This window comes from Alligator mississippiensis, chromosome 3, assembly GCF_030867095.1.
Source record: "Alligator mississippiensis isolate rAllMis1 chromosome 3, rAllMis1, whole genome shotgun sequence".
NCBI lineage: Eukaryota > Metazoa > Chordata > Crocodylia > Alligatoridae > Alligator > Alligator mississippiensis.
In genome coordinates this window covers 114,428,981-114,449,744 of record NC_081826.1, presented here as the reverse complement: position 1 = coordinate 114,449,744, position 20,764 = coordinate 114,428,981, and the positions used below count along the sequence as shown (strand labels likewise).

The following is a 20,764-nucleotide window of genomic DNA, read 5'->3' as shown; positions in this document are numbered from 1 at the left end:
TCTAGGGCACAGTTGTATCTGTGGCAAAGCTGGGAATTGAACCCAGATCTCTCGAGTCCAGTGCAGTGCCTTTCTCTCTTCTCCAGCTGACATATAGCCTCAGTGGTCAAAGAACCAAATGCTGTATCCTGCTTATACCTCTGTAGTATAGCAATAGTCAATGAGGTCACCCAGGGGCAGGATTTGGCTTTGTCTATTTGATGTTCATGTGCAGAGCTTCTGCTGACCTCAATGAACAGCTCAACGGCAGGACAGGCAACAGAAAGAGCCATGCTACTCGGGAGATTTGCAGTGCTGATTAGAGAGAGAAATTTTGGGCAGAGGTTGGTCTAATGTGTTCTAGACTCCAAAATAAGTCATTGGGGTTCTGCACAGAGGCTGGGGGTAATGGTAGAGCAGGTTGAAGGTAGTGCAGCTCCATTGTGGGGCCAGGTTGCCTGGCTTTTCATCAGTCTTTAAGGTAGGGGTAGGGGTCCTCAGCAGCAGAAGTGATTATGAAAGGATTCTGTGACTTAGGAAGTTTGAAAACCATGGCTCTAAATCCATTAATTTTTTAGATTCAATATTTTGAACCTTTTTTTTTTCAAATTTCATATTTAAGGCATTCACTGAGATAAGATGTTTGTACTACAGCCCAGCCAACTTCCTGGGGCCTGAAGTGTAACAGAGGGAGAGCAAAACACAGCTTCAGAGGATGGACATTTACAAATGCCGATTGCAAAAAGGGATTCTACAGGATTGACCTTGAGTTGCTCGGAGATTTATTTTTGGCAGACTATACCTGTTTCTGCAAGTCCTGGGCATTCTTCATTCACAGCAGCAGCAAAATTGATATCCAGCTGTTTTATCATCTTATCAGCAGAGGTATGATACAACCCTATGGGACCAGTGCATTTAGTCCAGAAGGACAGCAAGGATAGCTTGCTATGAAATTCTGGAATTGCTAGAGAGAAAAAGCAAAACAGATAAATAAAAGCACAGAATGATATTGTAGTGCTGCTGTGGAAAAAAGAGAAAGGTAGAGGAATATTTAAAACATCCCATCTCACTGGTAGCCATGATGACTAAGTAAGTTCCCCCTCAAACAGCATCTGCTGAACTAAGTTCACTGCTTATAAAAACTTATGCTATACATCTCAGATGTAGTTAGTCTATGATGCAAACCTACCTTGCATTCTGCACGACTTCAGACTAACATGGCTCACTATCTCTCTCTAGGTTTCCCCATACCATCAACCTCACAGTGGGTGCATCTACATGTACTGATTTAATGTGCATTAGCCTAAGTTAATGCACATTAAGGATGCATGTCTACACATGCATACCTTTAATGCACATACAAATGTCAAATTTAGGCTTGAATAGTTAAAGTGTATTAGCAAACGTGTAGATGCTTTAAAGCGCATTAATGCTGTGTGTGTCGACCGACTCGGGACTAACTTTACTCCCACATCAGTCCACACACAGCATTAATGTGCTTTAACACCTGCAGTATAGACATGTGCCTAAACCCGCTTAATGCGCATTAAACTAATGCACATTAAATTTATCTGTGCTTAAATGCACGTGTAAATGTGCCCAGTATGCAGGAGTTGCCAACTTCTTGAGATCATAATGTGTTGCTCTTATTTCTCAGAGCAAAAATCCAAATGATGTCAAAAGCAAACTCACTAACTTGGTACTTGAAACTGGATAATAGTTATTTAATTGCCATTAAGTCCCAGAGGAAAGCAAAGTTCCAGTCGTAACACAGGACTTGGGTGTTAGGTACTCCTGAATTTGAACCCTTGATCTGGCATAGCCTTTGGCCGTGGGCAAGTCACTTGATTGCTGGCCTGATTTTTCCTGATCCATAAAATCATACTCAAATCACCTGTAGTATGAGGGTCTTGTGAAATGAATAACTGGCTGTAAAATATGTTGAAGATGCTATAAATCTGCTGTTATTCCATAATAATTGAGGGTAAACTTCAAGCAAATATTTCAGAGCTTGTGTCATGCCTCTGATACTGTAACCCAGAGATCTGCTAAAGAGTTTGACCCTCTCAAGATACAGGTGGGGAAACGATGCCATACTTTGCTGCTTTGACTGTGTTCTTGATCACTGCAGCCGTTTGCTTCTGTGTGTTGGTGTGGGGGGAGAAATGAAAAGAAACGCATATTCCTCAGTATCGTACCCCAGTTTATGGTAAGCGTTCTGGACATCTTGATTGATATTATCTATAGATAGATGGATAGCTATTCATAAGCATGTAGTTCCTTGTGGTTGCAGTGTTTCTTAACAAGTTTGTCAGTCTACACTGGAATTTACTGTACTGCCAAATGACTCTTTAGGATGATTTCCTTGCACATATGTATATACCTACATGCAAAGCTCTAATCTCAAACCACAAACCTCTATATTGCTTCTTACCTTCAGTGATGGAGTTGATGTTTCCCAGATTTTCACTACTGATCTCTGTTATGTTCTCCATCACAAGGATCTGCCTGGACAGCTTGTCCAGGAGGCTTCTTGCTACGAATGGAGCTTTACTGGAGAACACAATTTGCTACAAGCAGTAAAAAAAAAAAAAATGCATGGGATGGTGTTACTGAACTATAACACTCTGAAGAATTTTTATCTTGCCGAAATCCTCTGATTTGAATCCATCTAGTTGAGCAAATGTACTGATAAATTCATTGAACAGTGCCTCCTTAATACTGGATGCTCTTTTATTTCTTATCTATGACCTGGCTTATCATCTATGGGCCACAGTTTTGTGCCTGATGCCTACATTAAATGCCTAAATCTGAAACTAGGGACCAGAGTAATCATTTAAATAAAGAAGTGCTAATTTAGGCACCTTGCTTTTCATAAAGGCCTTATCTACAGGGTCAGCTTCCTATGCCAGACAGCTGTGCCCTCAAGTGCAACAACCTACCAAACTCGAAGCAGTAGAGATAAACCTGCACAGTAGGCAAGCTAACTAGCACTGCTGAGTCACACGGCTACGTAGCCTGTTTCCATGCTTGCCTGCCCGCAGTGACTCATAGTGTTGTTTCCAGCTCAAGGAGCAAGCTGCAGGAAGCAATGCAGTGTGCCTGAGGGCACTGCTGCCTGGTACAGTGAGTTTGCCATATATGCATGGCTATAGATGATTAAAATCTATGGATCTGAAGGCCAAAAAGGAAGAGTAATCTGATCTCCATTACACAGGCCACAATGTTAATACAATCACTCCTGTACTGAGCCCTAAATACCTTCCTTACTCTACCTCTACTTGGTAGGGATTTGAGCATCATCACTCAAGATGCTGGAATCAGCACTCGCTTTCCATTGTTTCTGTGGGCTCTTGGAAACGTATGTTAATGGTATGAGACCAAAGAGCAAAATGCAGGAAAGAGGCTCTAAAATGTTTTGAAATGACAGGAAAGCACTGCTCTGTAAATGAGTTATGGATCCTGTGAGAAACAAAATCCTGTGATACATTACTGTGACTGTGACTCAGTGACTGAACGTGTTACTGAAGGTGTCACAGAAGTTGCTTTTTTCAGTATTTAAAGCACTTTATTGCTGTGATTTAGCAGGGTTTTACAGCATTTAAAAAATGGGTACAGTGCTTTAAATTTAACAATTTAAACCCTTGTTGAATGAAGTATTACATTGGAAGCACTGTACAGGCAGTCCTCGGATTTACGACACAATTGGTTCCTAAGAACCGCATCTTAAGTCGAAACGTTGTAACTCGGAACCAGTTTTCTCATAAGAAACTATGTTATAAATGGGGGATTGGTTCCTGAATCAAGGCCCGATAGCCTATTTTCACCTAAAATACCCCAGAATTTTGTATTTGATCAATTATACATGAGTAATATAGCTACATGAATGTATTTATATTGTAAATAGCAATCATATTGATTTGGAAGGACTTTGAGGTGACTTTGCTGGACTTTTTGAAAGGCTCTTGGTTGGACTTTTTGAAGGGTTCTTGGTTGGAGTCGTTTCAGGAGTCTTGGCTGCAGGTTTTTCTGGAGTCTTGTCTGCTTTATTAAAGAAAGTATCCAAGGAAGTTTGGACAGATGTTCTCCAGGGAGATGAGCCACACAGTGAACTTGTTCACTGCCATGGCATTGCATCGGATCAAGTGTTGTAAGCTGAAACTGATGTCATAAAGTTGAAACAGGGTGTCAACTTCTAAACATTGTAACTCGAAACATTGTAAGTCGAGGACTGCCTGTATTTTACAGCACTTTAGCAACCTGCAGTGCTTTAAATAACTTCTGTATACTGGTCAAATTCCTGACTAGTGAAAAAGCCCTAGGAGGCTGCAGAGCACCTCCTGCCTCCTAGCCTGGAAAGTGCAGGGGGGCTCAGAGCCCCCCCCCCCCCCCCCCCCCCCCCCCCCAACACTGCACTTCTGTCATGTTTAAGAGTGCTGTAACTTTATAGTGCTATAAAAATGCTCTAAATGTCAGTGCTGTAAAACGTGCACGGAGCACTTGTATACATACCCTGAAGGCATATGAGTCAGTGCTGACAGATGCTGCCTATTTGATTTCTCGGACTGATTCATTGACTGACTCTGGTGCAATGCAGTATGTTCTGTGGTGCTGGTGCCCAGAGCATAAAGCAAATGTAACATTTCACATGGCATCCCTGCTTATCACGTAAAATCTGAATTATTTCACACACACAACACCTCTGGGCTTTTCAGCATCACAGATACTTGGTTGTCAGTGATTTTCTTGGCTGGCAGTGGTCTGGGATTTAGCTAGTGTGAATGGTAGGTCAGTGGGCTTTTCATTTTACCACAAAAAATCTGAGTTCACATAATGACCTGGGTATTGTGGATGCCTTGTGTGTGGAGTTCCAGCCGAGGTCAGTGGGGCTTCAAACATGGAGCACTGTTAGGTTTTGGGTCTCAGTGAAGGTGTGCTGGATAGGTTCAATCTTTGTCCTTAGTGGCTGCTAGTAGCTGACTGCCTTACTTTGGTTTGCCTGGCATTCTGCTGGCAAAAGGGCTAGGAGTGGAATAAGTGTTTTGCAGGCTTGGCATGATTGGAATTGCATTTGGAGGGGTTTTCCTGGTTCCTGACAGGCTTGACTCAGTTCATTGCTACCACACCCTCATTTCATGAGTGCTTAATTTGCAAGCGAGTTCAAAATGTTCTGTAAGTGACAGACACGCATGCTTCTAGGAATAGTTTAAAGAAAAATAAAACCCAAAGAGCAGTTGTACCTGAACAAGCTGTGTGCAATATTGCAAATGCTTAACTACGGTTACATCAAGACTCTCATTCCCTGTGGTCAACGGAAGAGGGCTTCCAGCTACACTGGTACCAACTCCCGTGTCTTCTGTCAAAGCTTCGCTAAGATGCCCTCTGGCTTCTGGGTGTTCTGTCCTGTAACTGTTAATGCAGGAAGGTGAGTGAGGAGTTGTTGGGTTTTTATCCTCCTTATGCAGACAAAGCACATGGTTAGCTCAACATGACTAATATCAAGCACAAAAATTGCTGAAAGCAGTGATCTGTAACAAGCAGCTATTGATAAGCCAGAAACCTTTTAATGAATACATCATATCTCAAATTGGTAGTAACATTGTGTAGAAAATGCAGAATGATTGAATGATTGTACACATTTAAAAGACAAATTGCTTCCACAGTGGTCCACTTCTTTCTCCAGAACAATACATCTTTTGTGGTGAACTCACCATGAAGTCTCTGAAATCTGCCCTCATTAGCACTTGTTATTTTTTTCCATCTGTTGGCAGCATTGTTACTAAACTGTTCTGGATTAAACTGCTTTCAAATTTTGTGAGCTCTCAAAAGTTAAGCCATTAAGAACTAATCTGTCAATGTGTTTCTGGCACCAAATTTAATTGTCAGCCAAGGAGCAAACTAGAACTGGTGCTGGAGTAAGAGACATGATGTTTCCATATGCTGTTTTAGGCATGGTGTGTATAACTCAAAACAGTTCATCACATCTTTTATGACAGCATAAAACTATTATCACTGTGTTTAAATCATTATGTTCAGTTTCTCGTGCCTTCAACCATATTCTCTCACAGTTTTGAAGGCAGAGCCCAGTTCTGATCTCAAATATGCAGGCAGCTACTGCAATGTGTACTCAAATTACAGCACCTGCTGGCTTCTAGTTGAATGCTACAGAATACATACTGATGTGCACACTTGCGTATCTAAAATCTGAAACTGGCATTTAGGCTGAATTTCATAGTCCTCATCAAGGGAAAAATGAAACCTTTGTTTAAATTAACCTTTGTTTAACTTAAATATTTGCTGTTTATGCAGGGCCTAATCATGTTGACTGAGAGAAGTCATTATAGTTACATCATTACCTCAAAAGAAGCAGGATAGAGTCAATAATACCTAATTTAGCAAGCAACATCATTCTAGGATTCCCCTTCCTACCTTCCCCCCCAACAAGTTATATGTTTTTGGAGGGAACGTGCAGTTAGGTGGTAGTTTTATTGCTAGAACAATTAGTTTCTTGTACTTGAAATTCTTTTAGGTGACCCATGAGATGCTGAGGGCAATAGACTCCCTCCTTAGGAGATTCTGCCTGGACTGATTGCTTCTTTTCAGCCATATTATTTGTGTATATGGTTTATTTGGCCTCGTTTTGCCTCTCCTGGATGTACACACAAGGATTGAATGATAAAACACAGTCAGCTGCCACAGGTGATGTGAAAACAACAGGCTACAACACAAACATGATGAATTGCTTTCTCACATACACAGAAGTGATGAAAGAAGGGCACACCACACACAGGGCCATGGACAAAGTACCAGCCATCACTCTTACATTCCAAAGGAAACCTACACCATGCTGCTTAAATCTGGCCCTGTGTTACTGTTACTGACAAGTTTAATCCACTGCAAAGACTCACTGGGCTAGAGAGAAGAGACAGGGGGAGAAGAAAACCACAAAGGAATTAGTTATTACATCTGAATCGAAGAAAACCAGGTCCAAACCTATGTCAAGGAAGAGGCTCTGTAGGCATTGATATCCAGTTAGTCAATTTAGCCTTCTCTTTTTTTGGTGGGGCAGAGAGACTGTAGATATTTGAACAAGAAAAAATGATCTAGGAATTTGAGAATTTGGTGTGTAGTAACCATGGTCAGAACTGCTAATCTGTAGTCTCCTCAAAGGTTTAGCTTCATCTTCCTTGAGTAATGAGTGCACCAGGATCCAATGTTAGTGAGAGAGAACTAGTGTAGCAGCTTGACTTGAGAAGCGCAAGCTGGCAATTGCTGCGGACTTACCTAGTCTTCTCAGTTTCAGTGTCTGAAAATACTGAGTCAGCACCTCCTTCACCATTACAACCCTCATCACCTCCACCATCCTCATCATCAAAGTCAGAGGTGTTCAGGAAATCAAAGCTTTCTAAAGCACTTTCAACTGTTAGACTTAAAGTGGAGGACCTGCTCCGGTCTACTGCTGGCTTGCACTGCAAAGGCAGAACGCACCAATGAAAACCAAGAATATTACTGACTGCAGAAAAAAATGGATTGACTTAAAACATTCAAGTTCTATTTTTTATTTGTATAAGATCATTTTATTGGGTGCTTTGTATTCATTTCAAATCTTCATATTCATAAGACATACAATGAAAGCCTGAGAACTAAAAAAAAAATCCAAATACCAAGAGAAGAGTATTAAATCTAATATTAACTTTCTGCTATCAAAGTGACAAATGTATAACTTAAAACTCAGTGACATGGACTTCAGTGACTTTTTAAGAGATCAGTCTGTTAGTTAACATATGGGATGCTGAAAATATAAGGCACATTTCACAGGGATAATCTAGGTACAGAAGCTTGATTACAAAGATTTAGTTAAGCTGTACTGGGCCAAAATTCATTTCTGATGTAATTCCAGTGGAGTTGAATCAGCAATGGATTTGGTTCCCTTTTCACAGATCACAGTACAGGATCAGAAGAGTGAGATGGAAAAATGACCCCATCAACTTTCATGCTTCTTTAAAAGCACAGGATACTATATTTAGTAGAGATCAACCATGCATCATCAAAGAGGTTCCTAATTACAGAAGAGACAACTTTACAACTCAGCTGGAGGGGAACCACCTTTCCTTACCAATAGAAAGGAACTGACTGAGAAACTTGGAATAACAGAGAGGAAGCTTGATCAAAGCTGCACAGCTACAGTTAGATGTCTCCAGGCAGGCAGACTTTCTGCCCTCTGGAGAGACCCAGCCAGTGGGGCTCTGTATAGGCACAGAGGTTTGCTTTTGAGCGTCATTTTCCAGGATCGCAGCCTAAGGCCAACACCCTGAGGCTCAGCTCCAGCAATTTGTTTAGCAATTATTTTACAGTCTTAACTTTACTTAAACATATAAACAGAGATGACCTTACACCACAGCGTGTGCTTCCAGACCTGAACCTCCCAAAAAGTTGGCATTCAGATTCAGAGGTCTGATTTGGCTGAGATGAAAGATGGGCTAGCTATAAAGTGCAGATTCAGTTCCCAATGAGAATTGGGATGGCTTGGAGTTTTGCTTCTAATCTACCTACATAACATTAACACTTTAACATTTACATGCTTTTACATCTTCAAATTACTGTACAAGCATCAACTGATCAGACAATCCTCACAACACCCCTGTGAGATAGGTAAGTAGCATTCAGCTTTTCATTTAATTTCTATGTTTTTACCTATGGTTTTGTTATGGGCCAGAAAAGCAGCTTCCCAGCTTCCTGCACAAATGCAAATCATAGCAGCCATGCTACCAACTTTCTCTGCCCACTGGCATAGTCAAGAGAAGCTTTCTTCAGCTAGAGCTAGCTTCTGTTTTCAGCCCTTCTGCACGTGACTTCCAGTACCACGATTAGGGACACGTTAGTCTTGGTTCACAAGCAAACAGGCTGAACGGTGGAACAAAAGTATCCTTGAAGGAGCAGTCATCTCAAGTATCCAAGTATTCCACCTGCACACAAATCCCTCCCTCTGTTCCTTAGCATGATACATGTTCTAGAGAGAAGATGAGTGCTTTCCCCTGTCCCTCTGCTCTAACAGCTGCACAAGTAGTGAAGGCAGCTAGGAAGTTCAAAATTAAATGATACTTGTAGTTTCTCACGCACATTTCTACTTCAAAGCTACTTCATGGAGCAGAGCTGAGAAGGGTCAGGCTGTGAAAAAAGCACTTAACTGGGAAAAGTGTCATGTAGCTGCAAATGGCAATGGAAACACAGATGTTAAAAATGTTAAAGCAAAAGGAGAATTACTTCCCTTTCCTTGGGCACATCCTTCTTCTTAATTTGCATGGCTGTGTCTACACATCTCAAATCATTGTAAAATGCTACCTTGCATATGAATATGAACCATTTGAAATGAGTTCTTCCCACGTGACACTGTTCTCATGATACCGAATCCTGTTCTTTTTATTTATGGAGAAAATGGGGAGTCATAGTGAACAGTTGTGAAAATAATCCAGGGTTAATGCACTTTGTTGTGGCATACATGCAAAAGCACTTTTTCTTGTTTCTACCTTCTGTCACACACATGGTCTGTCCTAGACTAAATTATAGGACTCAATGTTTAGTTGCCTGGAAGAAGAGGGTTTTCAAGGCGTTTATGTGACTTAAGAGCAAAAGTCCAAATTACATTTGATGCACTTTGTGCACCTGAGTTACCTAGGCATTCCAGAAAATATAGTTATGGCTTCAATTTGTCAGATAATATAAATTGGCACAGGATTGCTGATTTTTTTTTAATGGAAATAGCTCAGTACAGATATGGCACATCAGTTTTTAGGAGTAAAATGGACTGCTATGATCTGCCTTCTTGCATAATGCAGACCATAAAGTTTCTGCAGCAGAGAAAACTATTAACTGATTATGGTAATCTCCTGTTTTCCTCTGTTCCTCTCAATTAGAGTAAAGCACAAATAGCTCAAGAATAAAGCAAATAGCTTAAAAATGTGTCATTCCAAGGTGACAGCTCATGCGTCATTGGAAAAAAATCAGTTGATTCTTAGGAATTTTACTAGCAGTCAGAACAATTCATACTTTGATGTTTAGAATCATCATTCTGACTTCTTGTATCATATTTATATGATATGCATTCAGATTTTTTTGAGGGAGGTACTTTCTGAAAAGGTACTCACTTTTAGGATGTCATCTAGATGCATCACTTCTTGGTCCAGTTCCTGAAATTCCTTATACTGCTCTTTATGTGGGTCAAGTACTAGAAGAAGCCCTTGCAAGGCTTCTTCTATGCTTCCATCTAAGTAAGACTTATATCCTTCTGATTCCCCACTTATTGATCCCTCACACTGCAGCCTTTCAGGTATCACTGGAGCCTCCACTGAGGTAAGACTTTTTACCAGCTGTTTAGTGATGTTGCCTTCATACGTGTCCAGTTCTACAGGTTTTAGCTCTGACACTTCGTCTGTATCCTGGAGAAGAGACACAGGGACACTAGTATCTATAAAGAGGGCATCATTTCCAGGACCTGAAAGCTTTTGGCAACCTTCAGAAACAGCTCTTGAAAATGTCTTGTTTTCATTTACTGGTGTGTGCTCTAGCTGTGATTTGAAGTCTTTTGACTCAGGTGTGGAGTTCATGGATGAGTTTGTACTAGTACTGTCCAAGATTGAGTTTAAGGATTTGCGGGCACTGTGCTCTGTAGTAATTTCAGGATTGGAACTGACAGTGGCTGAGGAAGAATCCAAGTTGGCTGGGGGAACTCCATCTTCATAGGGCACATCACCAAAAGTGAACGAGAGGGGTCTCTTCTCAATGGATGTCATCCCATTTTCAAAAATGTCGTCTGGTGAATTGGACTGCAAAGATATTATAAACTTGTTAAAAAAAATATATAGTGAAAGTTTTACATTCAATACTGAAAAAAGCACCACAATGAACGATGTAGGGCTCACCAAAGAAAATGAAGGAAAAGAGATTAAAAGAATACTCAAGATTTGAGAGAGTGTAGCAGATTTAGCTGGCAAAACTGACATTGGCGGGTTTTCTACCTGCAACATTGGGTCTGGAAGTTTGGTCAGTATCTTCCTGTGCAGGAAAAGTAAACTGGGCCTTCTAACATATGTGGCACAAATTAAGATCCAAATATATACCATATTAATTCATAGATAGCCATTCAATTCGTATTTCTTAGTTTACTACAGTACTTGGTGTAATTTTTTAAAGTTTGCTGGGATTTTATGCCATTTACTTTCTATATGTTTATACCCATTTACTGGTTGCTTATAATTTATCATTCCTTTTTTTTTTTCATGTGGAAAGTAATAACAAAGGAAAATTCCACAATCATGAAGCTATTTAGCTACTTGGTTTATTTAGTGTTTCTATTATACCATTTTAATAGTGCAATTATTTGTGCAATCCTTTAGACAAAAAAATGTATTTGTTAAACAAATATCAATAACTATTAGAGCATGGGCAATATAAGATACTAAAGGTAAGAACAGGACACTGTTTTGCATAGTCCTGTGCTAATATGACAGGTAAAAATCAGAAGAGTGTACAGATAAAGGTGAAATTCTACTCTTGGTATGCATAGAGGAACTTAAGTTCTCAGATGTATAAATCTAGCACTGATGTCTATAAAAGCTTTGCACATGTAGGGAGAGCAAAATTTGGGAGCCAAAAGCTGCTATGCAGACCTGTCTGAAACTTTTGCTTGAATGCATAAAAACAAGAGAAATGTGGCCTTTATCACAAGGCCATGGAGACAGCAAAATGTATGCATGCTTTGTATTTAATATCTTTGGGTGCATCTACGCATGCAACTAATTTGAAGCAATAAACTCTGAAGCAGTTTCAGCTGAAGTAAAACACTCCCAGGCGCAGCATCTACATGTGCGCCCAAGACAGCAGTAATTTGAGGTGGGGCAGAGCAGTTTACACCAGGGCCACTCCTGCCCTTCTCTGCCCTGGGTCTGGGTGGCAGTGTCAGGCGGCAGAGGGGCTGGCTGGGGTACAAGGGTGCTAAAAGTGCAAAGCCATATGGCTACACAGCAGATGGGAGTCTGGCCCCCTGCTGGCTGGGCTGACCAGGTGCAATTTATGCCTGTGGTCAACGTCTATGCATACATTTAATCGCAGTTAATTAATCCGCCATAAGATAGTACTGTCTCTGTCATAAGATAGTACTGTCTGGCTCTGACATTACTATCTGATGGTGGTGTTAATTAATTTACTGTGCCATAATACCATCACACATGTAGCCAGTAAAGCCATTAGCTTTACTCCACATTACTAAAATGCCATGAAGTAGCTAATTAGTCTACTGCACAGTAAAGTGCACGTGTCGATGCAGCCTTTGGGTACAAAATACATAGGGGATTAAAAGATTTCTAATGACTTTTTATAGCATGCCTTTTTATAGTTTGAACCATCAGGAGCTTTGGAACAAATTTTATCTAATCTTTTAAATGGAGATTGGGAAGTGAAATACAGAATATATTAAAAGTATAAGGAAAAATGTAGAAAAGTGGGAAGTGTCAGCATTATTCAAAAGGAGCATAGGAAACATGAAATCTAGGTTCTAGAATAGGCCTTGAGTTTTCTGAAGTGCACTGCAAATGTTCCTCACACAAGGACATAACACAGGAGAAATGACTAGTTTTTGCTGACAATTAGCTGACAGTGTCCATAAGCATTTATACGATGGCTTAGTTCATATGATTAAAACATTAAAAATTATCTTGAATTATTTTCCAGTGCTATTAGTATCTTTCAGTCTGAGTCTAACTATATTTAATTTTTTTTTTACCCCCTTTTATATGTGTAATTTTTTAAAATAAATTATTTCAGTGTTGGAATTTGGGTTACTAGAAAAATGTTGAGTACCACCCACTCTAGCTGTGTGTTCCTAAAACCAGTTAGTTTCACTTGCATGTGCTCTTGTCTCTTTACTTCTGCCTCATCCCTAGATAGAAAGCTGCAAGCCTGGCTCTACTGAAGTCAGTGGCCATTTTGCTATTGACTTCAACGAGAGCACTTTTGGCTCAGCTCACTAGATGTAGTCTCTCCTGTAGCCAGTCAGCAAAATAAGTGAACTACAATGCAAAAGAGCAAACAAAGCATGCATAGAGTTAAAAGACACTCTCAGACCTGAGATACTCGTTCATCGCACAGAGACCTCTCGCCAGCCAAACCCACATAGAGCTCAAGCCCTGCTTTAGGCCTCAGCCTGAGAGATGGCAGGTCACTAAAAGAGCGACTACGCTGAAGCTTGTCAAAGAAAGTGTCTTGCAGAGCATCAAAAGCTGTCAACTGCAGCTTGTCTTGTGGACGATGCAACCATTTCTTCACCAGTGAAAGCAAAGTGCAGAGTTAGTTGAAGGCTTCACAGTTCATAACACTTAAATGGCTGGCTTTTACACATACCGGTTATGAATGAAATTCACATCAGTGCAGATAGCCTATGGAAGGCCAAACTCTTGTTTAATTCTTCAGATTGAGATTTAACTGGGATTTAAAGTGGCATATTGGCTTTGTTCAGATCTCTTGCATAGTGGTGAATTTCACCCAGAATGAGATTAAACAGGATTTTTGTTTTTATTACGATTTGTAGTTGTGAAGTTTGACATTTTGTAAAGTCTATGCGAAGATTATAACACATAAGCAAGAAGTGTGGGCAGCAAATAATTTAACATATTTTAAGATTGTAGGAACCTAGTCATATTTCTCCTTTTAGGCTGAATGGCTAATAGTGTGTGTATTTAAATAAAGTACTTGTAAAGAGCATCTTGCTTAAAATGGAGAAAATGCATTATGAATATAAAGCAGTTACGCATTTACTCTGCTTAGTAAGGCACTATGTTTTCTCATTTGATAGTTGTGAGGCTAAGTTTCACTTACAAAGAATGAGCGATCCTTGAAGACTGGTGTTTCTGGAGTGCCTTGGCTATACATAGACATCCTCCGCTGGAGAGCAGATGCCTTGTTCACATTTCCCGTGGAGGGAGTGAGGTCCTCAACATCAAATGGGCTGCAAAAATAATGCCACACTTATTAGGGCAAGTGAGACTGAATTGCAAATACAGGGAAGGGCGGGGTATGGGGGAGGTTGTCCCTTAAAATTTAAAAAATAAATGTAATTAGAACAGTCTATTGAAATGCTTATTTTTAGCATCAAGTTGAGAAAAAGATTTTTTTTTCAAGCAAAATGGTTTTTTTTAAACCCTGTTTGTTAGGCAGCTAGCTTAGAAGTGTGATTTTCATTTATGATAAAAGTAATCCACCGCCAGGAATAATTTTATGTACTCTCTGAGATGCAACTCCTACAGCATGAAGAACATTCTTGTATTCGAGTTGACAAGAATCATGAATAGCAATAAGATGCTCAACTTTTAAAAGAGCTGTTGCATTATAAAGAGATGAAGGAGTTGTCATCATTGGTTATGTACTTCATCGCAGTATAAGGAATAAAGTACACTAGCGTAAAAGCTAAATGCTTCAGGGCTTGTTTAAAGATAACAGGTAGCTGCTTCATTAAATGCCATGAAGTCTTTCTTTGAATTCTAACTGTATCCGTCTATGCTTAGTGCTATGAGAGAAGAACATCAGGATTGCCCTGAGGCACACGTCAGGCACACGAATGCTAGTTTTCAACAGCCTGACCTAAATTCTGTTCTTGGTTATGCAAGTGTAAATCTGGAGTAGTTCCACTAATGTTTACACCAATGTAAAATAGGATTTTCATATGTACGTTAAGGGCCCAATTTTGCACTCTGATTAACTGAGTTTGAAGTAGTATTGTTCTATGGCAGCAGTTGGCAACTCTTTCAGGTTGCAAGACAGAATGACTCAACTAGGATCAGAGGTGAAAGGGTGGGTGTTAGGATCTAGCCATGGCTACTGCTGCTTCTCCCTACTGCAGTGTAGTATACTGCAATAGCCCCTCATCTGCCTTGCATCTGCAGGCCAGGTCCAATGGCTCCTTGGGTCAGATCTGACCTGTGGTCTGAAAGTTGCCAACCTTTGATCTATAGTACTTGTATGGCTCCCCTTGCTACCAAGTGTGAGCACCTTTAATGTTAGGGAGGGAAGTGCTATTATTCTTATTCTGGAGATGGGGAAAGGAAGCACAAACAGACTTGCCCCAGGTCGTGCAGAAAACCTAGAGCTGGGGAGAGAACTTAGCCCTGGTCTCACAAGTCCCACCGGTGGGCCATCATTCTCTCTCACTGCTCTTCAACAAAGAATCTAAAGAATGAGATTCCATTGGGGGTTGAGAAGCTACTGCACCACAAAACTGTCCAACACTTCTACTTACTACCAGATGATTTCAAGGTTCAGCTTTATTGTGCCAAGATCATTGATGTCAACAGCAACCACCTGAGGTCGGGCTGCAAACAGATCCTTTGTTTCACAGGTCACGCTTCCCACCAGGATGTGAGTAGCAAGTCCTTTAACTTCTGTGACCTGCAAAGGAAAACAGCTGTAGTAGGGAATATATATATATATATATATATATAGTGTGTGTGTGTATGGTTGCATTTAATGATATATATGCACATATATGTTTAATTAAAAGCTAATTATTTGGCTTTCTTGCTGGGAACATGGCTAGGTGTCTTCTGAAACATTGGTATAAGATATTATAAGGCTATTTTTAATTTTTTTTTCCATACGCTATAGCATATAATAAAATGCACACTCACTTATGACCATGCCTGCAAAATGCACGTGATTATTTTGTTTGCATGTGCAAATCATGTTTGCAACCACATATGCAAGTTACTATGATTAGGCGAGTGTGGTGGCAACCGTCGATCCTCCTGGATCATGGTGAATGTATGAGGACCACCCAGACCTTCGATGCATAAGACTGGGCAGGAATTTTGGTGCCTCCACGGCTGTAGTTGTATAAGTGTCTGAGAATCAAACCCAGGTCTCCTGTGTGGTAGACAAGGATTCTACCGCTGAATCACAGGGTGAGTGTAAACAGACCCAAAATTGTGTACAGATTGGGAGCACAATTGTCCATGAAGTTGCTTGAAAATCAGGCCCAAAATCTGTTAACTTCAACTCCATGGATAGAATAGTCCATAAAGCTTAATGGTAAAGGTGTTTAGCATGTCAAGCCTAAATAATCGTAGTTCACACTTGCCAAACATAACATTTTTCATGTACTTACATTAAAATTTAGGAATTGTGTTATTAGATCTGGATTTCCCTTTCTTCACCAGATTAAGTTTGCACACACATCTCATTCATTTGAGATTTCCTTTAAATCAGTTTTTAAAGCAACTCATATTTATGCAGAGTTTTATGGAGAGTATTTCAGAGAGAGATCATTTTTAGGACTCTCCCTTATTTAAATTGTCCCAAACCAAGAGCTCTGCATATGCTAAAGAAGTTAGTGAAAAAGTATAAAAGCAATGTTCTGTAGGCTACCCAATCTTTAGATTATAACTTAATTTCACATACTTGAACAGATCAGACATTCTATCCAGTGAAGATTAGTAGTATAGACAATACCTTGCAGGCCTCAAATGCCTTTCTGTCTAAGTTAAGGTTTTTTGATAGCACCCTTTCCTATTGCAGTTAAGCACTTACATTTGTGTTGCCGTATCAATGCAGCCATGTGGAAACTGGTATGCACTGAACCACTCAGGGTTAGTCTGCTGTGCAAGCTCAAATCAGAACATTCTATATCTCTTCAGCCTACCATGCTTAAAAGTTGTCATTCCTTATTCCAGCAAATCAGTTTGTAAAGGCATGCACAGTTTTCCATTTTTTTGCTTCAGTTTGTTTGAGAAAAGTAGCAGTCTGAAGCCATGTTAATGAAGGTTTGATGTTAGTTCAGTGCTAAGGGAGAGTCAGGACATAATTTCCCACAAACTGACTGATATGTAGATGGTATCATAATATAGCTATGATTGTAGTACTTTATTATGATACAATAAGGTACCCTAGAAATGCCAGAGGTAACTGGTCTCTGTCATTGAGTGCATAACAAAAAAGGTGTGCATCTTCATTATGACTCTGGAGTGCAAAGTGCTATACCAATGTTCCAGCTTTATAGACAGCTTTTAACAGAGCATTACTCAAACTGGAAACTGTGATTTTTTTTACCTTAATGGAAATCAGCCCAGCAATCAGAGGAAGGAAGACCATTTCTTCTCCATCCCAGCTCTGTTTGCCATTCACTTCTATTTTGCCTTTTAGTTTCCATCGCTGTCGCCCGTACCTCATAAAGATCTATGAGAAAAAAAACCCTCTTATTTTCTAAATGCATGTTCTCCAGTTCCCATGTCTTCTCAATTTTGCTTCTATGCTCTCAGCAGACAAATATCAGGCTACAGAAGTGGAGAAAGGGTAACTTCTAAAATGCACCTGAAGAATGAACTCTGTATCCTTATTAAGCATGGAGAAAAACGCACAGGAAAGGACATTTTCTCGTTCATTTGAAAAGCCAGGAAAGCAGCAGATGAAAAGAATATCTTTTCCTTTTCAGTCATTGGGGCTGAGAAGGAGTTGATGTCACTGAGTAATAATACTGGTGCCAGACAGACAGGCTTGTACAGGTTCAGAGAAGAGGTTTGCCAGGTTAATATGCTGGTTAGAAACCTGTCTGCATGCTGTGAATCTCTGGGGAGTACCACATACCAGATCCTATTCTGGCTCCCACACAACCTCCTTATGTCACAGGGCCCAGCTTCCTCATCAGCTGTCTCCTCAATACTGGATATCACCTCTCTCTCCAGGAAGCAGGATGCTCCAGGAGCTGCGAGATTCTCACAGGGCAAAGGGAGGAATCTCAGATCTTGCAAGATTTTGTGTAGGCAGCGGCACCAATTGAAATAAGGTATAATGCTATGTTTCAAAGTGGTAAAAGGACCAGGACACCATAGCAGATGATCCAGCTAAGACAGATGTGGGACGTCTGGCCAGTGTTCTGTACAGAAAACCTGCCATCAACAGAAGACAGAAATGGGCTAGTTGCTTGTCTCCCCCCAGCAGGGGACTTGCCACTGCAAGTAAGAAATGATGCTAGGTAGATTAATACGTGGGTGTTTTTTAAATGAGGGGTAGGGCTCCTTCACCATAATTTTTTTTTCTTAATCTTTATAAAGGTTTGAGTTGGTTTACCCTCCTGGTTCGCCTGTGTCTCAGTACACGGTGGTATTTGCCACTGTGAGAACACAGTCATTAGATACTGACACAGTGTCACAACAGAATATCTGGGCCTCAGCCCTGGTAAGTCTGTATGTGTCTGCCCCTCAAATTCGTGATAGAGTTAAGTTTCTGTAACAGGGTTAGATTGATGACAAATGCTCAAACTGATTTTGGTCCATTCAATCACCCAGATGGTGTAGGAAATGCCATCTATGCAGAGCAAGTGGAGACTAATGTCAAAGTATTAAGAGACCTGCCTTCCAGACCTGTTTTCTTAATAGCTATCACCCAGGGCTTTGTATGTGATCCTGAAGTTTTTACACAGGTGAAACCTTTGACGTGTTCACAATAGAAAGAACAGCAGGACTTTTATTACGCATGTGAGAAAAAGCAGCTTGTTCCTGAAGCATTAGTACAAAATTGACGTGTGCGTTCATGTGCAAAGTAATGGATGTCTGCCTTTTTTATATTGTGCAAACTGACAACACGCTCACCTCATACTGATCTCCAGGACAGAGACGAGCAAAGCCAGCCAGACCTAGGAAGAAACAACATTTGAGATCAATTTCAGAAGACTTCCTTTGTTTCAGTCATCCTTCTGTCAGTATAAACGCATCATATTTAAGACCTGAGCAGTACCCAGACACTCCCTCATGATATCAGTGCTTTCAGGCCATATGCATCAGAAATCTGTACTCCCTTAATGAGGGGCTGAACCCACCCCACGTGTAGCCCACAGGGGATTATTCTGTGGCCCTAGGCTCCTCCTGTCCACCACTCCCCTCATTGCTCTGGCTTCAGTCTCGTGCGTCCCCCTCTCTTCTCTGGCTTTCACATCCTGCCCCAGTGGGGCAGGGTGGTGCAGCTCAGTGCAGCCTATAGTGCTGATGCAGTGGGGAAGGAGGGGGCAGGATACCACCTGCCTACATGATGTCAGGGTAAGCTTGCGGCCAGGGAAGTGTGGGGGGCCGCCATGGCCCCTGCGGAAGTGGTCCCAGACACTAAGTTGGACATCCCTGATGTGATTGATCTCTTGAAATTGCAGAACATTGAAGCTATGTCCAGCAGCACTAAGCAGCTTATACTGATATAAGTGCCAGATGGCACCACAAGATATTGTGGACCAAATTCTCCTGTTCAATACCTATAATAAATGCAAATATTTAATAAAACATAAAAAGGGCATACTTTGAATTGCACAAAGAAGGTCTGCAGGTAACTCGATTCCAATCTATGCTGCATGGTTTATTTTATATAAAGAGAGACCACCATCACTATCTAGACTGTATAGACAGAACTGAGTAAAGTGATCACTGTAACTAAGGCTATACTATAGGCTTCTGCAAGTTGGTGAGGAGTATAAAAGGATTAACTAAAGGTAGCCATGCTGGCAAGAGGCCTTGCTCTTTTACCACTTTATCTTGTTCCAGTTGGGGGTTTTAGAATAAGCCATACCAGCAAACATTCAGTTTTGCTGACAGAAGATGGTCTATGCTAAAAATACTTTCATGGTATAGCATACCACCATTCTAAGACTGACAAAGTGCTACTGACTGTACACATATTTATACTTAGAGAGAGGCTGTTATGCTACATGCCTTTCATACTTGAAGTATTATTGTGTGCTATATCTAGTTCTTGTCTGTAGGTGGCAGCAACCCTTCACAAGCCAGTTCAGTAGGTGCCAGCTCTATGAACTGAAGATGCTTTTAGAATTTGATATAAAACTCCAACAAATGCTAATGCTGCCTTCCATGAACATTCAGAAACCATGCATCAGTCCTCAACTGATCATGAGATTAGCTTAGAAATAATATTTTGAAGCCATCAAGGCTCTCTTATTTTTTTCTCTATTTTTTAAGCCTTCAGGATTCACACTTCCAAGCTTTACTCTGCAACCAACAAAGGCTGGAAATTCTCTTTAAAAGAACAAGAAAAAGAATCTAATGTAATCACAAGACTCCAGAAGTGGAGGTTTTAAGAAAAATGCCTAATATATCACAAGGCTCAGGAAAGTTCCCAAAACAGATAACAACACATTGCATACAGATTCAAATGATAAGGAGCAGAATTATTTATTTTATCTTCTTTTTATAGATGCACAGAAGTTAGACATAGCACTATTCTATCTCGGTTCCCAGATCACACTTGTCACAGTATGCACATAGTATACACACACACACTCTGACTACAGACTAACATATGTATATGGATATATATATATATATATATATATATATATAGCCACTGGATGAAGGATCTGGACCCAACTTTCCACAATCCCTTTGTTCTTTTACTCATAAGGGCCCTTCCCTTGCACTTCCTTGATGGTTTCTTTCACTAGAGCACAGCACATCCTCCACTCTCTCCTTACTACTCAGCAGAACAGTGCAGCTCTCTGCTTGGTACTCATATTACCTCCCACTTTCTAATTTATTTATTGTTTATAAATAATTTACATTTACTAGCACTCTGCCCCTGCTTCCTTCTCCCCACTAGTGCTTTTATTAGCTAACTTGATCTCTGCTGGGATGACTCGCTGAAAGGTTCTGATGTAAATAAAAGGTCCTTTTTCCTCCAAAGGGACAGAGGGAGGGGGGAGAGAGGGTGGTTTAAAAATGTAGCTCCGTCTTTGTTTTTAAACAAGCCT

The 20,764-nt window shown here is 40.5% G+C and overlaps 1 protein-coding gene across 1 annotated transcript in view; it reads right to left on the bottom strand.

Moving 5' to 3' along the window:
• The window catches only part of RIPOR2 (RHO family interacting cell polarization regulator 2), a 91,038-nt gene that overhangs the window by 12,241 nt on the left and 58,033 nt on the right, over positions 1–20,764 (bottom strand). The window contains exons 9-18 of the mRNA XM_019490631.2: positions 18,609–18,652; positions 17,071–17,196; positions 15,266–15,414; positions 13,849–13,978; positions 13,147–13,293; positions 10,125–10,802; positions 7,264–7,448; positions 5,220–5,388; positions 2,414–2,549; positions 782–943 (exon numbers count right to left, since the gene is read on the bottom strand). Of these exons, the coding sequence (XP_019346176.1) occupies positions 782–943; positions 2,414–2,549; positions 5,220–5,388; positions 7,264–7,448; positions 10,125–10,802; positions 13,147–13,293; positions 13,849–13,978; positions 15,266–15,414; positions 17,071–17,196; positions 18,609–18,652 (1,926 nt within the window). The remainder of the gene's footprint in view (positions 1–781; positions 944–2,413; positions 2,550–5,219; positions 5,389–7,263; positions 7,449–10,124; positions 10,803–13,146; positions 13,294–13,848; positions 13,979–15,265; positions 15,415–17,070; positions 17,197–18,608; positions 18,653–20,764) is intronic.